Below are 19,686 nucleotides of genomic sequence, written 5' to 3' on the forward strand. Positions count from 1 at the left end.
TCAAAGAGGAACAGCACACTGATGATGCTCGGTAGGTAGATGTAGTTGAAAGAATGGCCAAAAGAATGATTTCAGGATGAACAGTTTGGGGGATAATATGAAGAATTCTTCTTTGGTCTGTGGCTTCCACCACTGTTTACAGAGCTGGTTGCAGTGTGTGGTTTTGCTTCACCATCAAGGACTGAGCGACGCCTTTATCCAGAACATGCCACTGTTCCCTCACTGCTGACTCCTTGGTGCTGGCTTGTCGGCTTTCCCAGCATCATACAGCTTGGCCATATCTGATGCTGTGTGCCATGGTGACCCAGAGTACCTCCTCACCCCATGCTTCTCAGAGTAGCATGAGAGGAAAAAATATGATGGGACAAGACCACTGGTCTATACAGCCTGTGCTCAGCCTCTGAAAATGGACGCAAAAGCAGCCCCGTGGCAGAGTTGTTGGAATACTGCCCTCTCTAATTAGGGAGATCCTTGGAGCATTGTTAATCTGGCTTATTCTATTACGGACCTACTCCCGAGACCTTATCTGTTTCCCTGATGCAATGTGCAGTTTTAGCTTCCTCAGCTGACAAGGTAAACAGCCTCTGTATGTAAAAAGGCAGAGCAGGTTTACTTGCTGAAGACATGAGCAAGAGTGAAATCATTTGAACCAGTTGGTTAGTGTTGCAGGGGAGGGGAGATGGCAGGGTAAGATCTTTTCAAAGTGAAGAACAGGTAAGTGCAAGGAAAGTAGCATTCATTCGATCAGCATCAGACTAGGGGGCATGGGAACCTGTCCATCGGTATTCATACTAACCATGCACAAACACTGGAGATGAACAAACATTCAAATTAACTCTCCAGGAATGGAAGTAGCATGTGTGCTTTGGAGGTAGATGTCAAACACTAGTAATGCAAAGGCCTAACCCAGCTTGCAGAGATGTTTTATTTGTGCCACGGCATTTAACAAAGTTTAAAAGCAAGTTCTCAGCATTTAAATACTAGGGGATTTCACTTTTTAAAAACTTTACATTTCTGGGTTCTTGGGGAAAGCAGAAGATTAGCAATCCTGGGCCCATATTCTCATTTTAAAACACTGGCTATAGCCAAGTAATCCCTGCCATCTTTGAGACAGGGCACAGACTCACTTTTCACTACAGTCCCTACAACTTTCTATTGTCTCATTGCTTCTGACCCTGTCACATTCACTCAATCACATTTCTGCCCAATCCCTACAGGCATTAGGAGATGAAGACCTCTAATGTAGGAGAAGAGGAAAGGAGGTGCTACGCTTAGCTGTATTGTTACACTGTATCCATTTTGTGCTGATTCTATTATCCAAGGATTCCACTGTGATAAAGAGATTTTAAAGCTACTTCCCATTTGGAACTTCAACCTGCGGGTCTACATGTTCACTGTCTTGGTTGTTTGCTCCTTTTGAATTTGCCTTCTTTGATGTTCAAGAGATTCCTCCTAGACCCTGTATTCTAAGACTTAGTGAACACATCTACTTTTTCTTAACACATGTTGTAGGTTTGGGCTGTGCCCCAATTTCCAGCTGAGTCCTTTATGAAAACAAAAACAAGGCAAAACTTTCTTGTAGGGACCCACTACTCCATCCTCTTGCTACTTTAACTGCTCATCTTCTGGCTACTTCCAAATACATCACATCTTCTGTAAAATGCAACAAGACAATCACCTAGGGAAGAAGTGTTTTCTAAAGAGCACAAGGAGTGGAGAATTTCACTTGTACTAGCTTGAGGAAAACTTTCTAAAATTCTAGGATGGGAGCTAGGAAATCCAGATATCTGTATACCCCTAGCCAAATGTTTCAATTCCCTACAATGTTAACCATAAGATATTTGTGACACATGGGCTGTTGTCAGATAGATGTAACTCAGGAGTGTATGAACAGTAGGGTGCACCTGACTCTTCAAGGATAAAATGATGCTTTCTCTTTTGCTCTCTGATACCACCAAGGGCTTAGCTGTCATTTATGAATGCAGCTACATGTCAGTTTAACACCTTTAAGAAATAGTATCAGTATAGCCAAACACATTCCACCAAGAAGAGCTAGGTTGTAACTGTCTTCATTCTGCCATTTGGTGGACTGCATTCCTAATACCCCACTTAATGGTAAATGTGGTCTACGGGTAGCACAGATAATGCCTCAGGAGGTCATATGAGACAAGAGGGAAAGAATCATATTTCAAGTCACGCTCTAAGTTGAGCATTACAGGATCTGAATCCATATGCTACCTTGTCCTAAAAAACAAGGTAGTTGTCTTTATGTTATCTACTTCATGATCAATCAGCAGGACATCTGTCCGGTAATATCATCCAAGAAGCAGAATTTGCTTTTCTTTTAGGTCTTTGGTTTTAAAGAAGCACTGGTTTCTATAAAGATGTGAATTTGTTTCCTCTTCCCACATGGCCCTCACCATCCCACAGGTTAAACAAAATGGTCCCCACCTTCCCACTTATTTCTCATGTTCTTTCAGAGAATCTCGAGCATCTCAGGTAACAGCATCGAGAAGCCGCTGGACAAACCAATAGATTTTCATGAAATGTGTAATACAGTTCAAATTGATTGGGAACGTAGAGGCTTCTTCAAGCCTTCTTATTATCTATGTGCTAGCAATTAGATTACTCTAACACACTACAAAAATAGTTTCATACGCTGTTTGTCTTTAGAAGCTACTATAGTAAAAATAAGAAAGAATCTTCTGTAAACATTAGGCATCAGGATGGTATCCCTTGTCTGGCAGAAGGCACACGATGGCAGTCATGGGGTTAGTAAGTGGGAGAGCAGGGCCAATGGACATGGAGAAAGCCAGGTGCTGGAAGAGACGGGCTGTGCCCAGCATTCACATTTTAGTTGCTGGATCTAAGGGAAGGGGTTTGGGGGCCGAAGGGGCAGGGAAGAGAGGAGTCTGGAGGAAAGACCAAGATAGCTAGATGGCATGGGGACATTTGGGAGGCTCAGGGCAGTGCCTGTTCACCAACCACTACTGAAGGACTGCAATACTCTCACAGTTGGCTACACTGCTGAACCAGCTGAGTACCAGCCCGGGTTGTGATGAAGCAACACTTACCATGCTAATTTAACCTAATGAGATGCTTGTCTCTAAACACTGCAATCACAAATAATAATGGAAACATAACAGAAGCATATACTTTCCTGTGACTATTATATTTCACTAGGAATTTTAGGCATTTTTCAAGAAAATGTGTGGTTAAACCTATTTTTTAAATGCATCACACGGTCATATACTTACAACGGCTGCAAAGATGTATTTCTGGTCTTTTTCTTGTAAAAAGAGCAGCACATCAGTTAGAAGTAGAGCTAGGATATCTTTAAAGAAAAAACATCACTAGTATTAATGAAGCAAACCACAGTTCAAATAAACTTAATGAAAATAAAAAGACTAAGATTTGGTCTAAGTATGAAAGTTTTATAAAAACACCTGTATTATGATAGCCAAAGATATATGCTATTAATAACTTAATAGAAAGCTGTCTTTAAGTGTGCATGTTTGTGTGTAGCTGTAGGTATAGATAAATCTCCAGCAAAGTTTAATGTAGTCACTTACAAAACAGAAGAAAAATACCCATTAAAAAAGAAAGTTTTAATAAAATGGAGCAAACTCTTACCTTTGGTGGGAAAAGTGCTGAATTAAAAATGTAAAAGGGCAGCTTCCACCTCAAATTATATATGCCTGCTATTTTGTTTCATCTAGATCTGAGCAAGGTTTAAGATTCCATACTTCCCTTACAAATTGTTCACAAGAACTCATCTTCATTGCACCCACTGAATAGTCTAACACAAAGTTACCAAACTGATTCTACTAAATGGATAAAGAGCAAATATTCTTCGAGCAATAGAATCTACAGGTTGTGGTTAATATTTTTTTCAAAACAACATTGCTAGTTGTTGATCAACAAATCCCATTTCAGATATTAGTTGCAACCTCCATCAAAACTTGATCATCCTCCAATGGGTAATAATTTTTGAGTAGCTGGAATTTAACAACCTCTTCCTCTCACTGCCTACCTGTGGATGTTATTAAGATGGACTGTTAGAAACAGCAGTTCTTAGCCCTGGCTGCATAGTAGACTCACCTGGGGAGCCTTTAAACATCCCATGGGCTTTGGTTTCATCCTCACAGTGATAAAATCAGAATCCCTGGGAGGAGACATGAGCATTCATAATGTTTTTCAGCTCCAGAGGTGATTCTAGTGTATGGCCAGGGTGAGAAAGCCTGGGTTAGGCAGTGTGATCGCTACATAATGAGTCCTTAAAAAAATGGAATTATCTGCTTTAGACTCCTGAACAGAGTCAAGTTCGTGCCAGTTAGCAAACAGTAGCACTGAGGAAGAGCTTAAACCAGTGTCAGCAGGTGTGTGGATGTATTCTATTAGTCAGTAACAAAGATGACATTCAGAGTTCTTTTTATTTCTCCCTTCCGTTGTCTGACAGCCCTAGGCTGTGTTGACATGCAACAGACCCTAGGTGTTTAGGTGTATTGCCTTGCTTTCAACACATCACAGTTACCAGAATAATGTTTCTGTGCCAACAATTAGCAGAACCCTCAGCTCCTTTGATTTCAGACATCACAAACTTGCAAATTCATAAAATATGTATAAAGGTGGCCGGGTGCGGTGGCTCAAGCCTGTAATCCCAGCACTTTGGGAGGCCGAGGCGGGCGGATCATGAGGTCAGGAGATCGCGACCTTCCTGGCTAACACGGTGAAACCCCGTCTCTACTAAAAATACAAAAAGTTAGCCAGGAGTGGTGGCGGGCGCCTGTAGTCCCAGCTACTCAGGAGGCTGAGGCAGGAGAATGGCGTGAACCCTGGAGGTGGAGCTTGCAGTGAGCCGAGATCGCACCACTGCACTGCAGCCTGGGCAACAGAGCGAGACTCCGTCTCGAAAAAAAAATAAAAATATGTATAAAGGTTTTAGCTTGGGTGGCAAACTCCCACCAAAGATTTATATCATTGGCCAAATTTGCCTATTGAAATTCACAAATCAGTCTTTCAACTGACCCAGGGTTTGCGCATGTGTGCCTGCAATTCTCAACTGTTTTTCTTTTGAAAATCTGTCCTTTGTTAAATGAATAACATGTATGAAGGGAGAAATTGGTCTGGTAGAGCCACAGTACCTTTGAAACGACCTGTAGCAGTTTTCCAGTAAACAAGGCCATCATATAACAGAGTCCTTTCTTCACTCATCAGTGCCTGCTTCCTAAACACATGTCCATTTTTGAGCTTCGTGTATGTTTTGTTTTCAATCTTATTTAGGATCTCAAGCCACTTTTGGTTTTTCTCATATTCGTTGACTTTTAAATCCACTGTTGCAATCATGTCTTTAATCAAGCAAAGAGCTTTGCATAAGTCTTTATGTTCTTCAGTTCTTTCTGTGTGGGAAAAAGAAACAAACAAAATACAATACAATAAACCAGAGTACTAAGGAAGAAACCTTCTTCTTTAGTTTTAAAATATAGTTAAATATATCATCTAAACAATAAAAACCTCATAAGAAACATGTTGGATTAAACTTAAATTCCTAGCCTGGGCAACATGGTGAAATCCTGTCTCTACCAAGAAAGATACAAAAATTAGCCGGGCATGGTGGCATGTGCCTTTTGTCCCAGCTACTCAAGAAGCTTAGGTGGGAGGATAGTTTGAGCCTGGGAGGTAGAGGTTGCAGGGAACCAAGATTGTACCACTGCACTCCAGCCTATGAGACAGAGTGAGACTCTGTCTCAAAAAAAAAAAAAAAAATTAAATCCTGTAATATCACTCTGTACCTACCCCCCCCACCAAAAAAAAGTTAAAATATTTTATTATGAAAGGTTTGCATTATTAAATGTGCTTCAGCTGACACATAGTCCTTCAGCTGACAGTAAGATGTCTGAGTTCTAGGGATGGGTCTGACCTTCTCCCTAGGGCAGGAAATGTGTTATATACTAACTTAGGCCTTCCTTCCACCTTCTTAGACATAGGTAATCAATAATCTTCATGCCAAGTTTCTTAAAACTTAAGCCAGCTGTGGGACAAAGCCAGTAATGCTCTCGGAAACAGAGCCACAGGGTTATGTGAATGAGCCTCAGATTCATTTATATTCCTTGATCCCTTCCTCTGTAAAATTAATATTCAAATTTATATTCTATAACTGCATTAGTATAAATATGAATATTACTATTATAATTAAACCATTTTCTTTGACTATTTTCTTTAAAATTAAATATTTTAATTTCTTTTACCATCAGAAGAAAAAATGAAACTTTTTCTTCTGATAGGAAAAGAAAATATTTTCATGGTACCCAAGTGCTGTGCTAACGGACAAATCGGCCATGCTCATATCAAGAGAAAATAATTATTGATTTCAGTTGTTATTCTTTAAAATACTGGCTACCTGCTCTTGTCTCTAGATTACCTTATGAAGATACTCTGAAGGAGTTTCTAGAGCAGCCTCCTGAAACCCCAGATAAAAGTATATTTGGTGATAAAGAACACCTAGTTGATGTTTATTGAGGCAACTGGAACTGAAAGGTAATGTTTCATGCCATTTTGTAGTGGAGATAACTGAGGCTCAGTTAATAATTTACCCAATGAATGAGTGGCAGAGCTGAGTATATACAATTCAACGCAAGTGTACAAAATTCCAAACCCAAGCCGTTTTTAACATAACACACTACCACCCTAATAATAATCTTTACTCAAGATCAATATGTTAGCTTGAGGATTAGATCATTTTATTTATTCATTCATTGCATTGATATGTTTTTATTTATTGATCATCTATTCTGTACCAGCCATTGCACTAGACAATGAAGATCCAGCTGTACACCAGACAGACACAGGTCTTATAAATCCCACAAGGAGCTTACAGACAAGCCATGTGCATTCATAGCTTCTTAAAAGATGCCCATATGTTACTCCCTGGAACTTGATGAATTGACAGGGTCAGAAATAGATCCTTCTTATAATCCCTCCCAACTTAATAACTGATTGCTTGGGAGAGTTGACATTTCGTGATAGGATCAATAGCATGTTTCATCAGACTGTTGTGAAGGTAATAGGAAAATGAGGAAGAGGAGGTATTAAGAAAGCCCAGTGGTGGGGAAAATAAAGAGGGGAAAGGCAGGTTCAAAGTAAGAAGAAGCCAGCTTGGTTTAGGCTACCTGTAGAAATTCAGACTATTATCCATGCCACATTATAAAAGATAATTTCTAAAAATGAATCCAAATTCAAAGGCTTTAACAGTTTCTCCGTCGAGAAACTCTTTATGAATCACAGACCACAAACATTTATGGCTGTTTAGAACACCTCAACTATGTTTAAAACTAATAAGAGGGGCAAATGTTTATCCCAGAAGTCACAACTTACCCTTTGTGTACTGCAATATCCTTTCCACCAAGACAGGGTATTTTGTAATACGCTGAGTGACCAACAGAATGCATTCTGGAATTCCTCGGCGTCGAGCCAAAAGATTACTATTTCGGAGCTTAAAAAATGTATACATTTTATATACACAAATTCTACCTGTATTTACTTTTCAGGTGTGAATTTAACAATACAAAGAATCTGCAACAGTACAATTTTATGCAGACTTCACATTCATTGTTATCAATCAAAACGATGCATTATCACTAATTTAAATTGTATACTTTGTCATAAATTTCAGTACCCCAACTCTCCAAGATATTAAGAAGTTTCAAGTTACTCTGATGTATTTGTAGTTACTTCCCAAAGAAGTTCCAATACTTCTAAGTGCCTTGATTTATGAATAGCAAAAAATTTTGAAAAATAATCATAAATCAAAGTTAACTTTGAACATCAGTTTGCAGATTACCATTTGTTTTCCCAACGGGTCTTCCTCCACATTTGTTATTATTCATTATAACCCTTAGAGTTCCCTCTAATCAGGACAACTTTTTTTCTAAAAATATCAAAGTATTCCTCATAGTATTCAAGTCCTCAACGCACATTTATGTGGGAAAAAAGGGAAGAGAATCTGGTAGGATTCTTAACATGGCAGATAAAAATTTAGAATCCAGGAAACCTTATAAGACAAATTTCTTCAACAAATAAATCAGAAGAAGAAAAACGGGGTAAGATAACATTCAAATGAAAAGAGATTTAAGAGATATAACCACCTCATACAGTAAGTGAACCTTGGTCAGATCCTGATTTAAGTAATTCAATTTTATGAGATAATCAGTGAAATTTTAAGATATCAAAAACTATTGTTACTTTATTTGTATAATAATGTCATAATTTTTAACTTTTTCATCTGGAGAAAAATATTACAGATGAAATTATACGATGTCATGAATCTGCTTCAAGCTAATTCAGAAGTGGAGTAGATTCTGTGTTTATTTTCACTTTGATTTTTCTGATATATAACTTGGCATGAAACAGCTTCCCAGTATGTTACAAATATTCTCAGAAGGTTGGAAGACATGACCTCACAAATATACAAAAGAAAATTATTTGGGGGCAATATTTTACTAACAGAGAAAAAGAGACTTTTCACCTTTGCCGCAAACCTTCCACCTCCCTTCTTCTTCCCCTGGAAAGCATCATTAGCTATGAAATTTGTTTAAATCATTAAGAAACAAGCATAAACTATTTCTCCACGCTGATTTATCACTTTGTAATAAAGTTTTAAAATACTTGCCTTAATAAAATTCTGAAACTTTTTATTCTGCTGGAGTTCTTTAAAGAGGTTAACAGCTTCTTTATGATGGCTACAGAATTCTCCATATATTTTCTTCATTTTACTTGCATTTTCTTCTGAAAACTGGAAAGAATAACATTTCAATAATGGTTTGTAAATTTAGTAAGTTCTAAACACACAAAAAAATATGCAATTTTCATCTATTTCAAAATAGTATTTGCAAATAAAAAATAAATATCGTGGAATTTCTGAACACAATCACTTATCTCCTCAGCATTTTTTAAATTAAAATAAAAGAAAGTTGTTGAGTGGTAAGGGTCAACATAATGTGATATTATATTGAACTAATACAATTATCAAATAGCCAAATGAAAAACACTTGATATATTTTATTCTCTTCTTAGTTTTAATACAAATTTATAATTTCAATTTATAGTTTTAATACTTTTATAGATTGAAAGAAAAGTATATGGCTACATTTGGGGGCCTTCAGGAAGGTCTGCCCCCATCCCCCCAAAAAAATCACTCATTTGGCATTTACATTAGCTAATGACCATGTCCATAGACTCAGTCCTTAGTAGGGAATTTGATTTTTTGTTCACACATTACAAGTAGATCAAGGGCAGGCTATCATTAGCCAAGATGAAAGAGACCAGTGAATAACCAGAATGCCTGTTTATTAGCTAATGAAGAGAAGTAGAAATGTGGGCTGGATGTTTCAATAAGTCTTACCTGTAGAAAAACATCAGTAGAAAATCCACATGGGAATCAACTTAGAATAATAAGGTGCTGTGAAGAGAACTAGTTGAATGACTTGAATGCCATTTTTTTAGACTGTGATGTCCTTACATGCACATGTCCCATTGAAGACCATCGTAATGGAAACCAGAACACATCCACCCTCTTAAAAGTGCTTAAAATTTACATCACAACCTCTGGTCTTTTCATCTTTGGTTATGTGAATGTGTGGGGCCAATAAACCTCAAATGATAATTCTTAAACCATTTACAATCATTCAAAAAAAATTACTTGGGTACAAATCTAACAAAACACATATATGACTCATATAGTAAAAACTATACAATGCCAGTGAAAGATGACAAAAATCTAAATAAACGAAGTGCTATACGCTGTTCATGGATTAGAAGACTCAAAATAGTAAAGATGTCAATTTTCTTCAAACTGATATACAGTTTTAATACAATTCTTAACAAAATCCCAGTATGTTTTTTAAAAATATAAATAAGACTATTCTAGAATATATATGAAAAAGCAAAGAAACTAGAATAGCTAAAACAATTTTGGAAAAAATAATAAAGTGGAAGGACTCAGTCTTCTAAGATTATATAGCTACAGTTACTAAGACTATGGAAAGATAGATCCATAGATCAGTGAAACAAAATGGTAACCCAGATGCCCACGTGATTTTCGACAAAGGTGCAAAAGCAATTAGAGGAAGAATAGCCTTTTCAACGAATGGCCCTGGAGCAACTGGACATCCATAGACACACACACAAAAAAAACCCTCAACTTAACCTACTAAGTTTCTTAACCTGCACAAAAAAATAACTCAAAGTACAACACGCGCTTAAATGTAAAACATCAAACTGTACAACTTTTTTTTTTTTGAGACAGGGTGCCACTTCTGATGCCCAGGCTGGAGTGCAGTGGTAGGATCTCGGCTCACTGCAACCTCAGTCTCCCAGGCTCAAGCGATCTGCCCACCTCAGCTCACAGATAGCTGGGACTACAGGTGCATACCACCATGCCCAGCTAATTTTTGTATTTTTTGTAGAGACAGGGATTCATCATGATGCTCAGGCTGGTCTCAAACTCTTGAGCTCAAGTGATCCATCCACCTCAGCCTCCCAAAGTGCCAGGCTTACAGGCATGTGCCACCATGCCCAGCCAAAACTGTAAATCCTTTTTTAAAAATAGGAGAAAATGTTTGAGACCTAGGGCTAGACAAAGAATCCTTAAACTGGAAACTAATAGCACAATTCTTAAAAGGAAAAATAAACTAGACCATCAAAATTAGAAAATGAGAAGACAAGTTATAGATTTAGAGAAAGTTTGTCAATCACATATCTGACAGGAACTAATGTCTAGAATATGTAAACAAACCTTAATATTCATCAATAAGAAAACAAACAATCCAATTAGAAAATGAGCAAAAGACATAAACAGAAATTTCACTGAAGGGGATATGTAGATGGCAAATAAGCACATGGAAAGATATTTAATATCATTAGCCATGACGGAAGTGCAACTTGAACCATAATGAGATATTACTTTATACCTCTTAAAATAGCCAAAATTAAAAAGTGTCAATATCAGATGCTGGTGAGGATGTAGAGAAACTGGATTACTCGTACAGTGTTGATGAGAATGTAAAATGGTACAACCACTCTGGAAAACAGCAGTTTCTTACAAAACTGAACATACAACTCCCATACAACCCAGAAATTGCATTCCTGGGCATTTATCCCAGAAAAATGAAAGCTTAGGTTTGCACCAAAATCTGCACCTGAGTGTTTATAGCAGCTTTATTTATAAGAGCTAAAAACTGGAAACAAGAAGATATCCTTCAACAAGTGAATGAGTAAACAGTGATACATCAATAGCATGGAGTACTATTCAGCATAACTCCCCGATTTTCTGCATACAGACCAACAGCTGAACTCCATCGCTGTAAATGACAGGATGAAACAGCTTCAAAAAACAGTACATTTGGAGAAGATGGCATTCTAGCATCTACCCAGGGAAAGCCATGCTAAAGCAACTGCAGATGGAGCTCCCTGCATTTCCAAGTGTTGCAGACCACTGTAAAATGTGACATTCAGGTGAATTCCTGATTTTTTTTCTCTAAGTGGCCCATTTATTCAATAAATATTCATAATATCATGTACTGTTCCAGGTGCTGAAATATAGCAGTAATCAAACAACCAAGAATCCCTGCCTTACTGGGAGTTACAATCTAACAATGGTAAACACATTCTCAGAATGTCACTATGAATGTTTCAAAATATGATTTTTTTTACTCTTGTTGATGAAAGGGCAGATTTTGATTCAAATCCCACTTACGTCATAAAGGTCAAGGACTTTAAGCTTTTCTTACCTGTTGTACCAAAACATCTCCAATTCGGTCGATCACAAAATTCCTGTCACTGCCAGCACAGGATTCCTGCCTTCGTTCCTTCATACTGTAGAAGAAATGCCTGTGGATTTCAAGCAACTCATCTAAACAGGGGAAAATTTTATCCACGGTGCTGTGGTCCAGCTGCAGCTCCTCTTTCATGCCTTTCCTGAAGATCTCAGACATGATGAACAGGGTCTGGATGTGATGCATCTCTGTTTGCATTAGCTCTGAAATGTGTGAGCACACATAAGCCTTAAACAAGCTTTAAAAAGCAAGTATCGCTATTAAACTAAATTAGTAACTCAACACTATATGTTATGCAAATAAAAAAGAAATGTTTAGGAATATCAAGGATATTTATTCCAATATAAAAGTCAACATTAAACATTTCATTCATCCTAAAATATTAAACCATTTTCTTTTATCCAGATATTAAAGAGGACATATATGTCAAGTCCAATATACAAGAATCTAATGTATCTGAAACTCAATAATATAACTAGCTAGCATCTTTAGAGACCTTCAGCTAGGAACTAGGTCTTATTCCAACCTGAATGCCCTATAAAATACAACTTAGTTTGTTGGCTTTCTTTCTTCCTTTCTTTGTTTGGTTTTTGCATTGAGCAGGAGCACAATTAATTTGGTGAAATGAATGGAACTAAATAAAGTTATTCAATGCAGATAACCATAGGTCCTTTCTATGGCAGAATCTGTCTCCAAAATTCCACTTTCTCCAGAGGAAAACAATGCATCACAATCAATCAAAGGACATCATCAAGAAAGTGGAAAGACAACCCACAGAATGGGAGAAAATATTTGTAAATAATTTATCTGATAAGGAACTTGTATCTAGAATATATATATTTTAAAAAATCTTATAACTAAACAATATAAAAAAATAAATAACCAATTCAAAAATGGTCAAAGGATGTGAACAGATGTTTCTCCAAAAAGATATACAAATGGCCAATAAGAACATGAAAAGATGCTCAACGCCATTAGCTATTGGGGAAATGCAAATCAAAACCAGAATGAGACATCACTTCACACGCATTAGGATAATTATAATAAAAAAGCAATAAACAAGTATTGGTGAGGATGTGGAGAAATTGGAACCCTCATACGTTGCTGGTGGGAATGCAAAATGGTACAGCTGCTTTGGAAAATGGTCTGGCAGTTTCTCAAGTGATTAAACGTAAAGCTACTCTATGACCCCAAAAGTGGAAAAACCCAAAATGTCCATCAATAGATGATTAGGAAAACGAAATAGAATATTCATCATCCATAAAAAGGAATGGTGTACCCATACATATTACAACTAGGATGACCCTTAAAAACAGTATGCTAGGTAACAAAAGCCAGCCACAAAAGACCACATATTGTACCATTCACGTAAAATGTCTAGAATAGACAAATCTGTAGAGACAGAAAGTAGATTAGCGTTTGCCAGAGGCTGGTGGGAGGGGTAAATGGGGAGTGACTGGTAATATGTACAGGATTTCTGAAGTGATGAAGATGTTCTGAAATTAGACAGGACCTGATGGCTACACAACTTTGTGAATATACTAAAAACTACTAGATTGTGTACTCGTAAAGGAGTGAATTTTGAGCAGGTGAATTATACCTCAATTTTTAAAACGCATCAGGAGAGAAAATAACAACTCACGATTTACAGGTGCACCAAAAGTACTAGTTGTACATTAATGAGTATTTCCAACTTACTGCAAGTTTTGGGAAAGAACCTTAAATATCAGCCATGGAGAGTCAGCAAGTCTAAATATAGCTTTAATATTTTATCAAAAATAAAAATTTCTTTAATTGGAAATCTACTAACTTTGAATTATTATTTCCTATGTTTTTAGTGCCTACTCTATGCTAAGCACTTACCTGTATCATTTCATTTAATCTTTTAACCCATTAATACATTATGACCCAGAAAATAGGAATGATTTTCCTCTCTTTAAAAGAGAAACAGTGAGGAAGAGAAGGTAAAGAATTTGCCCTGGAATACAAGCCTTTCTGACACAAAAGAGCATGGAATAATTCATCCCAATGGGTTAGATTACTTTTAATAATATGAAATTGAGAGGTAAATGAAGAAAATTGACAGTAGAATATAAATTGCTTAAGAAATACTAAAAGGGACAGCATCTTCCTTTCCAAAGTAACTCACACCTACAGAGCTTTTGACAGATTTCTAAGCACACTCATACACCATCTCACCTGATGTCCATAACCACCACCTGATGCAAGTGACAAGGTATCCTCCCTGCCCATGGACTTTGGGGCCCATGTTTGCATACACAGGATTAGTGAAAAGATCCAGTGTTATCTTTAAAGTAGGGTATCTTCTTGGAACCACATTTTGGCATCTACTTTGTAGTTGAAATTTTTTGAAGTTTCATTTTTTCCAAGTCTATAATTTAACCTTCTCCAGTCCAGAATAGCCTTCATCCAGAATAGCCTTCATCCCAAATAGCATGACAAAATACATTCTCACCACAGCTGAATTCTGTACTCAGGATGGCAGCACATAGTCAAACCCTGCCCTAACCCAGATGCAACTACTCACACTGCACCTGGTCTCTGTGAATGGCTGGTGTATGCAGCCAAACTGGAAGGGCATATACAATAGCCCTACATTAAAATATGTAAAGGTTCACTGCAATTCTTATATAGAAGAGGTAAGAATATAGGCCAAACCTTAGTAAACTTGAAAGGAATATGGGAAATAACATTTGCTCTGTGCCAGGTACATGTTATGCCTCATTGCAGTTTCAAAACAATATTTAAAACCTGAGTATTATTAGGTTATTGCAAAACTGATTGTGTTTTTTGCTATTACTTTTAATATTATCCTCATTTTACAGATGGAGAAACTAAGGTCTAGGTGATTTAAATAACTTGTCTGCGATCAGGTAAACAGAAAATGATAGAACTGGGATTTTACCCAACTCTACACAGTTGCAAATTCCATGTTCTTTTCTCTGTACCACACTGCTTCAACCCAAAGAGCATATTTGACATGCTTACCAAAAATGACATCCTGTCTTTTGATGACATCCTTCTCCTGCCTATTACAAAATGAGGGATCCACCACAAGACTCCAAGATTCTGCTTCAAACTCCTGGGCATCACTGCTGAGGTCACTCCACAGAGAAGAATCCACAACATCTAATGTGCGTTTAGAAAAGAAGAGCCAGAAGTACAATAATGCAGCACAAATATACTTTTGTAAGTCCACGGATTCCTCACCCTAAATAAATCTGCTATGAACATGGAAACTACTAAACCAAAACACATTAACATGGAGTGAAACATCTTTTTTTTTTTTTGAGACAGAGTCTCTCTCTGTCGCCCAGGCTGGAGTGCAATGATGCGATCTCGGCTCACTGAAACCTCCGCCTCCTGGGTTCAAGCAATTCTCCTGCCTCAGCCTCCCAAGTAGCAAGGATTACAGGCATGTGCCACCGCACCTGGCTTAGTTTTTATATTTTTGGTAGAGATGGGGTTTCACCATGTTGGCCAGGCTGGTCTTGAACTCCTGACCTCAAGTGATCCACCTGCCTCAGCCTCCCAAAGTGCTGGGATTAGAGGCCTGAGCCACCGTGCCCAGCCAGACTGAAACATCTTAAAACTGGACTGATGAAATGGTCCAAATTAAGACAGCTTTAATGAAAGCAAAGAAGAATCAGATATTTAAAAAGAGTGATTGTTCATATGGAGGAAAAAAGACATTTGAAGATTCTTTTGCTTGTTTTGGCCTGCTCTATTTTAGTTTTATTTTTGGTAACCTACAGAGTCCATAACGTGTCTACAGAATCTTGAACACACCAATTTCTTCTGCCCTGGGTTATTTTGTACTGTTTACTAAAATCTGAATTGTGTACTCATCCATTTGATTTGCCCTTGACTTGCTAAGACACAAGGCAGCATGTAAGTACTTGAGTCACAAATGAGTGCAGATTTTTCTGATAAAATTACAAACAAACCACACATACATACACGCCTACCCCCCCGCCCCCCTCCACACACACTCCTCAGGAAAACTAAACCCTATTTACCCAAATGGCACTCATTAGAGAGGTTCCAGCTCAAGAGCAGTATAAATGAGATGACAATGAATTTAAAGACTTAAGATGAAAATAAAACAGGTTCCTGGGGCAGAGTCCACTCCTCTCTCTTGTCACTACTCTCTTTCCATTTGGTTTTCCTTCTTACTGGTGCAGCTTGTATACAAAAACCAATTCCCTAGATTAAGTCCTGCTCTATAAAATATGCTTTAAAAAATGCTTCAATGGCTGGGCATAGTGGCTCATGCCTGTAATCCCAGCACTTTGGGAGGCCGAGGTGGTTGGAGCACCTGAGGTCAGGAGTTCAACACCAGCTTGGCCAATGTGGTGAAATCCCATCTCTACGAACAATACAAAAATTAGCTGGGGGTGGTGATGCGCACCTGTACTCCCAGCTACTCGGGAGGCTGTGGCAGGAGAATCGCTTGAACCTGGGAGCTCGAGGTTGCAGTGAGCCGAGATCATACCACTGCACTCCAGCCTGGGCAACAGAGTGAGACTCCGTCTCAAAACAAAATGTTTTTATTCCCCTAGGAAGCAACAGATGGGGTAGGTATCTTAGAGATCCAAAGAAGACCAGTCTTAACTAACTAAAGTATGTTTTTGAGATAGGATCCTATTCTAATTCATCAATAGCTATAAAACATTTTTAATAAGCACATAATATATTTCATTCATTTCTCTTCCTTATGCTTGTGACATTCTTTTAGTAATATGTCTATTTAAAATTTACATCATATTTCCTTGGTCATTATCTGGTTGTCTCCTCTGGGGCTAAATTTTCATTCTTTTAAAAAGTAGAACCTATACCAAAGAGACACCCTGAAACAGACTTCTTCGAAAAAGAAAAAAAAAAATGCTTCAATCTTATTTCCTTCAGACAATATCCTTTTGGCAAATGCTAACAAAAACACAGATAAATGGAAGTGTGTCTTCTCCTCACCTTCCATTATGAAAGACTCTGTAGAGGGAGAAGAGCCCATGGACTGTAGCAGCTCATCAGAATGAGACCTGCTTCTGCAGCTGTTACTGTCACTCTCAGACTCCAAGGATGTGGCTGACCTCCTGAAGCTAGGAGAGAGGGAGGGGAGCAAAGTTAGCCCCAGCAGCCTCTCTGAGCCATTAATATGTAAAAATGCACTCAGCCTTACCTTTCCAAGGTGGTGCCTGGAACACTTCTGGACAATGGATGGACCTGTCCCACAGTCTCCCTCCTTCCAGTCGGCAATCCAACAGGCATGGAGGAAGAAGGGTGCAAGGAGAGACCAGGCTGTGGGATGTCTCTAAATGAAGAATCTGGAAATCAGAACAGATGCTTCATGTGGTTTCCAGGTCAGTAATTACAAGTAAAAGTAGTCACTTAAAAGCCAGAAAGCTAAACCCTGCAATGACTACTTGTAATCTGTTGCATGCTCTGCCTTAAAACCAGTCTCCCTGCTACATCCTGACACTTGCTCCTAGTGTCCCTTTCATTTTACACCCTCCTGACACCCATGCTGCAGGCCTGCTTCCGCATCTCCACTTGGAGACTGTGGGTGTTTGGGATTGCACAAACAAACAAGACAATGGAATGGGGAAATACTGCGCCAGCTTTCCCATAAATCACTGCTTGTACTCCTTAGAGCCAGCTTTAAATAGTTGCAAGGTGTTATTAGTACTGTTACTGAATGCATATTGTATGTATAAACAAGCATCCACACAGAGAACACGTCAATGGAATGGAATGATGCTGGAGAGCCTATTCTTCATGGTATAAGGATCTCAGGCAAATGAAGCCTGCAAGCCAAGCTGGGCTATTCTCTCTCATACATGGAAAACTAAATAGGGCTTCTGTATTTTTCTGGTCAGTTCTAAAATATTCTGGGCACAGATGCATTTACATTCGATGTGTACTATAAATGACTCAGAAGACATTTCGGTCCCATATTATAGCTGTGTAGCACATACATTCTCAAGCAAAAGGGGAAAAATGCTTACATAGATCCCGGACATTACAAAGCATTTTACACATGCATAAGTTAATTTTATTCTTATGACTCCCATGTGAGGAGGAGTAATATATGGTATTTCATCAATTCTAAGATACTATTTATTTTCACATTTAACCCTATGAAAATGAGAAGCCCCTTATAACTGACATCATCAAAGAGACTTTTGGGGTCAAGGCAAGAGAGTGATGTGACAGTTGTTACTACCTGCACCAACTTAACCTAATATAACATTACACCCAATAACATGTTACCACAAATTTGCATGCCTAACTGTTCCCTGATTAAAGTGGTTTTAAAATATCAGTCACATTTTGTTACATGGAAATGAAAGGTTACCATGCACTTAAAATTCCTGCCACATGTCAAGCAACACAACTTTAGGCAGAAGACATCACCAAATCTCTCACAATAAAGCAAGAGATTTTCAAATTTAGGAGACATTGGCGTGATTGGTTCTTGTATGCAATGTGAAGAACTGTCAAAGGGCACCAATTATTTTAAAGAGAAACTGCTTAAATTTCAGCAATATACACTTCAGAAAAAACAGAGCCACCAAATTTTAAAATATGCAAACCAAACTCCAGTATGCCTTGAAATTTTACAGTCATTCTAAAGGTGCTAATGAGATCACAGCCTCAAGCACAGCTAATTAAACACCAGGTAACTATAATAATGGACAACAGAACCTGATAAGAATCTATAGACTCCAAATTTGAAGATTTTTTTCCATCAAATGTTGCGATTCTTAAGAAGAATGTGGTGTGTATTTGTATAGGCAAATATATTACTGCAGTATTACTATACTATGCTACTGCTAGGAAAACAAAGTAAGGTACATTTCATGTAGTATTTCTCTTTTCCTCGAAGGATTATTAATATATCAGCAGAGCATATTCCACTAGACAGCATGTTGGAATTGAAGCAACATGGTAATACCTTCTTCTTATAGCCCTCTCTAATATAAAAGATCATATGGTACATAAAACACAAAAGTTCTTAGGCTGGCCTAGAAGTTGATAGGCTTCTTGACCACTTTATAGAACTAAAAATTATGCCAAACATATGTTATGAAAGAAGAAATAACCGGATAAATGAGAAAACAAAAGATCTTTTTATAATGGAAAAATGTGTAGTATGTATTAAATTTTTTAAAGTTCTTGTCATTTTCTACATCACTTACTTCCAAGGATGGTCTGTGGTTTGTTCTTGTTATATTTCTCTTGGAATTTCTGGTAAAGAATATTAGAAACACATAAAGTAAGATCAAAGTATTACTGGACTATAAGAATAACCACATAGTTACACAGAATAGGATTCTTATCTATATCATTTTTGTAATTTTATTTCCAAGAGGAATTCAAAGCAAAAGACATCAAATGCAATGAAGAGTAAAATGTGATAATAAAATGTGCAAGTTATAATGAAGGGGCCTCGTGAACATGCGCCTCTTGAACACTCCTGGCTTCATTAAAAGCCTCAGGGGAACAGAAACCAGAGGTCTCCAGCTCATGTGTCCAGACCCAGGCTGAAAGTTCCTATCAATGCTGCCTTTCTCCTTCTTGTTTCTTTCTACCTCCTGCTATCCCTCCTGACTATAGGAGACAACCACCTGGAGCACTGAAATACCACCTTCAAAACAGCCCTCAACTCTGTGATCTGATGCCATATGTGTTCCTATTGACACAGAGGTTTGCAACTGCAATTTCCCCCTGAAGGATCATCACGTTCATTCACGTGCATCTGTGACATGACTACTGAGTGGAAAAGAAAAGAATAGAATCACAGACACCTTCATCTACTCAAGCCCATTCCCAA

General features: G+C 37.9%; 1 protein-coding gene across 4 annotated transcripts in view; it reads right to left on the reverse strand.

The window, feature by feature from the left end:
• The window catches only part of ARHGEF28 (Rho guanine nucleotide exchange factor 28), a 306,206-nt gene that overhangs the window by 50,965 nt on the left and 235,555 nt on the right, over positions 1 to 19,686 (reverse strand). For all 4 annotated transcript variants that reach the window (XM_055254426.2, XM_055254425.2, XM_055254424.2 and 1 more), the window contains 9 exons: positions 19,052 to 19,100; positions 17,032 to 17,176; positions 16,824 to 16,951; positions 14,841 to 14,981; positions 11,787 to 12,034; positions 8,669 to 8,791; positions 7,375 to 7,492; positions 5,145 to 5,399; positions 3,258 to 3,334 (listed from right to left, as the gene is read on the reverse strand). In XM_055254426.2, coding sequence (XP_055110401.2) covers positions 3,258 to 3,334; positions 5,145 to 5,399; positions 7,375 to 7,492; positions 8,669 to 8,791; positions 11,787 to 12,034; positions 14,841 to 14,981; positions 16,824 to 16,951; positions 17,032 to 17,176; positions 19,052 to 19,100 — 1,284 coding nt within the window. The remainder of the gene's footprint in view (positions 1 to 3,257; positions 3,335 to 5,144; positions 5,400 to 7,374; positions 7,493 to 8,668; positions 8,792 to 11,786; positions 12,035 to 14,840; positions 14,982 to 16,823; positions 16,952 to 17,031; positions 17,177 to 19,051; positions 19,101 to 19,686) is intronic.

This window comes from Symphalangus syndactylus, chromosome 18 (assembly GCF_028878055.3).
Source record: "Symphalangus syndactylus isolate Jambi chromosome 18, NHGRI_mSymSyn1-v2.1_pri, whole genome shotgun sequence".
Lineage (NCBI taxonomy): Eukaryota > Metazoa > Chordata > Mammalia > Primates > Hylobatidae > Symphalangus > Symphalangus syndactylus.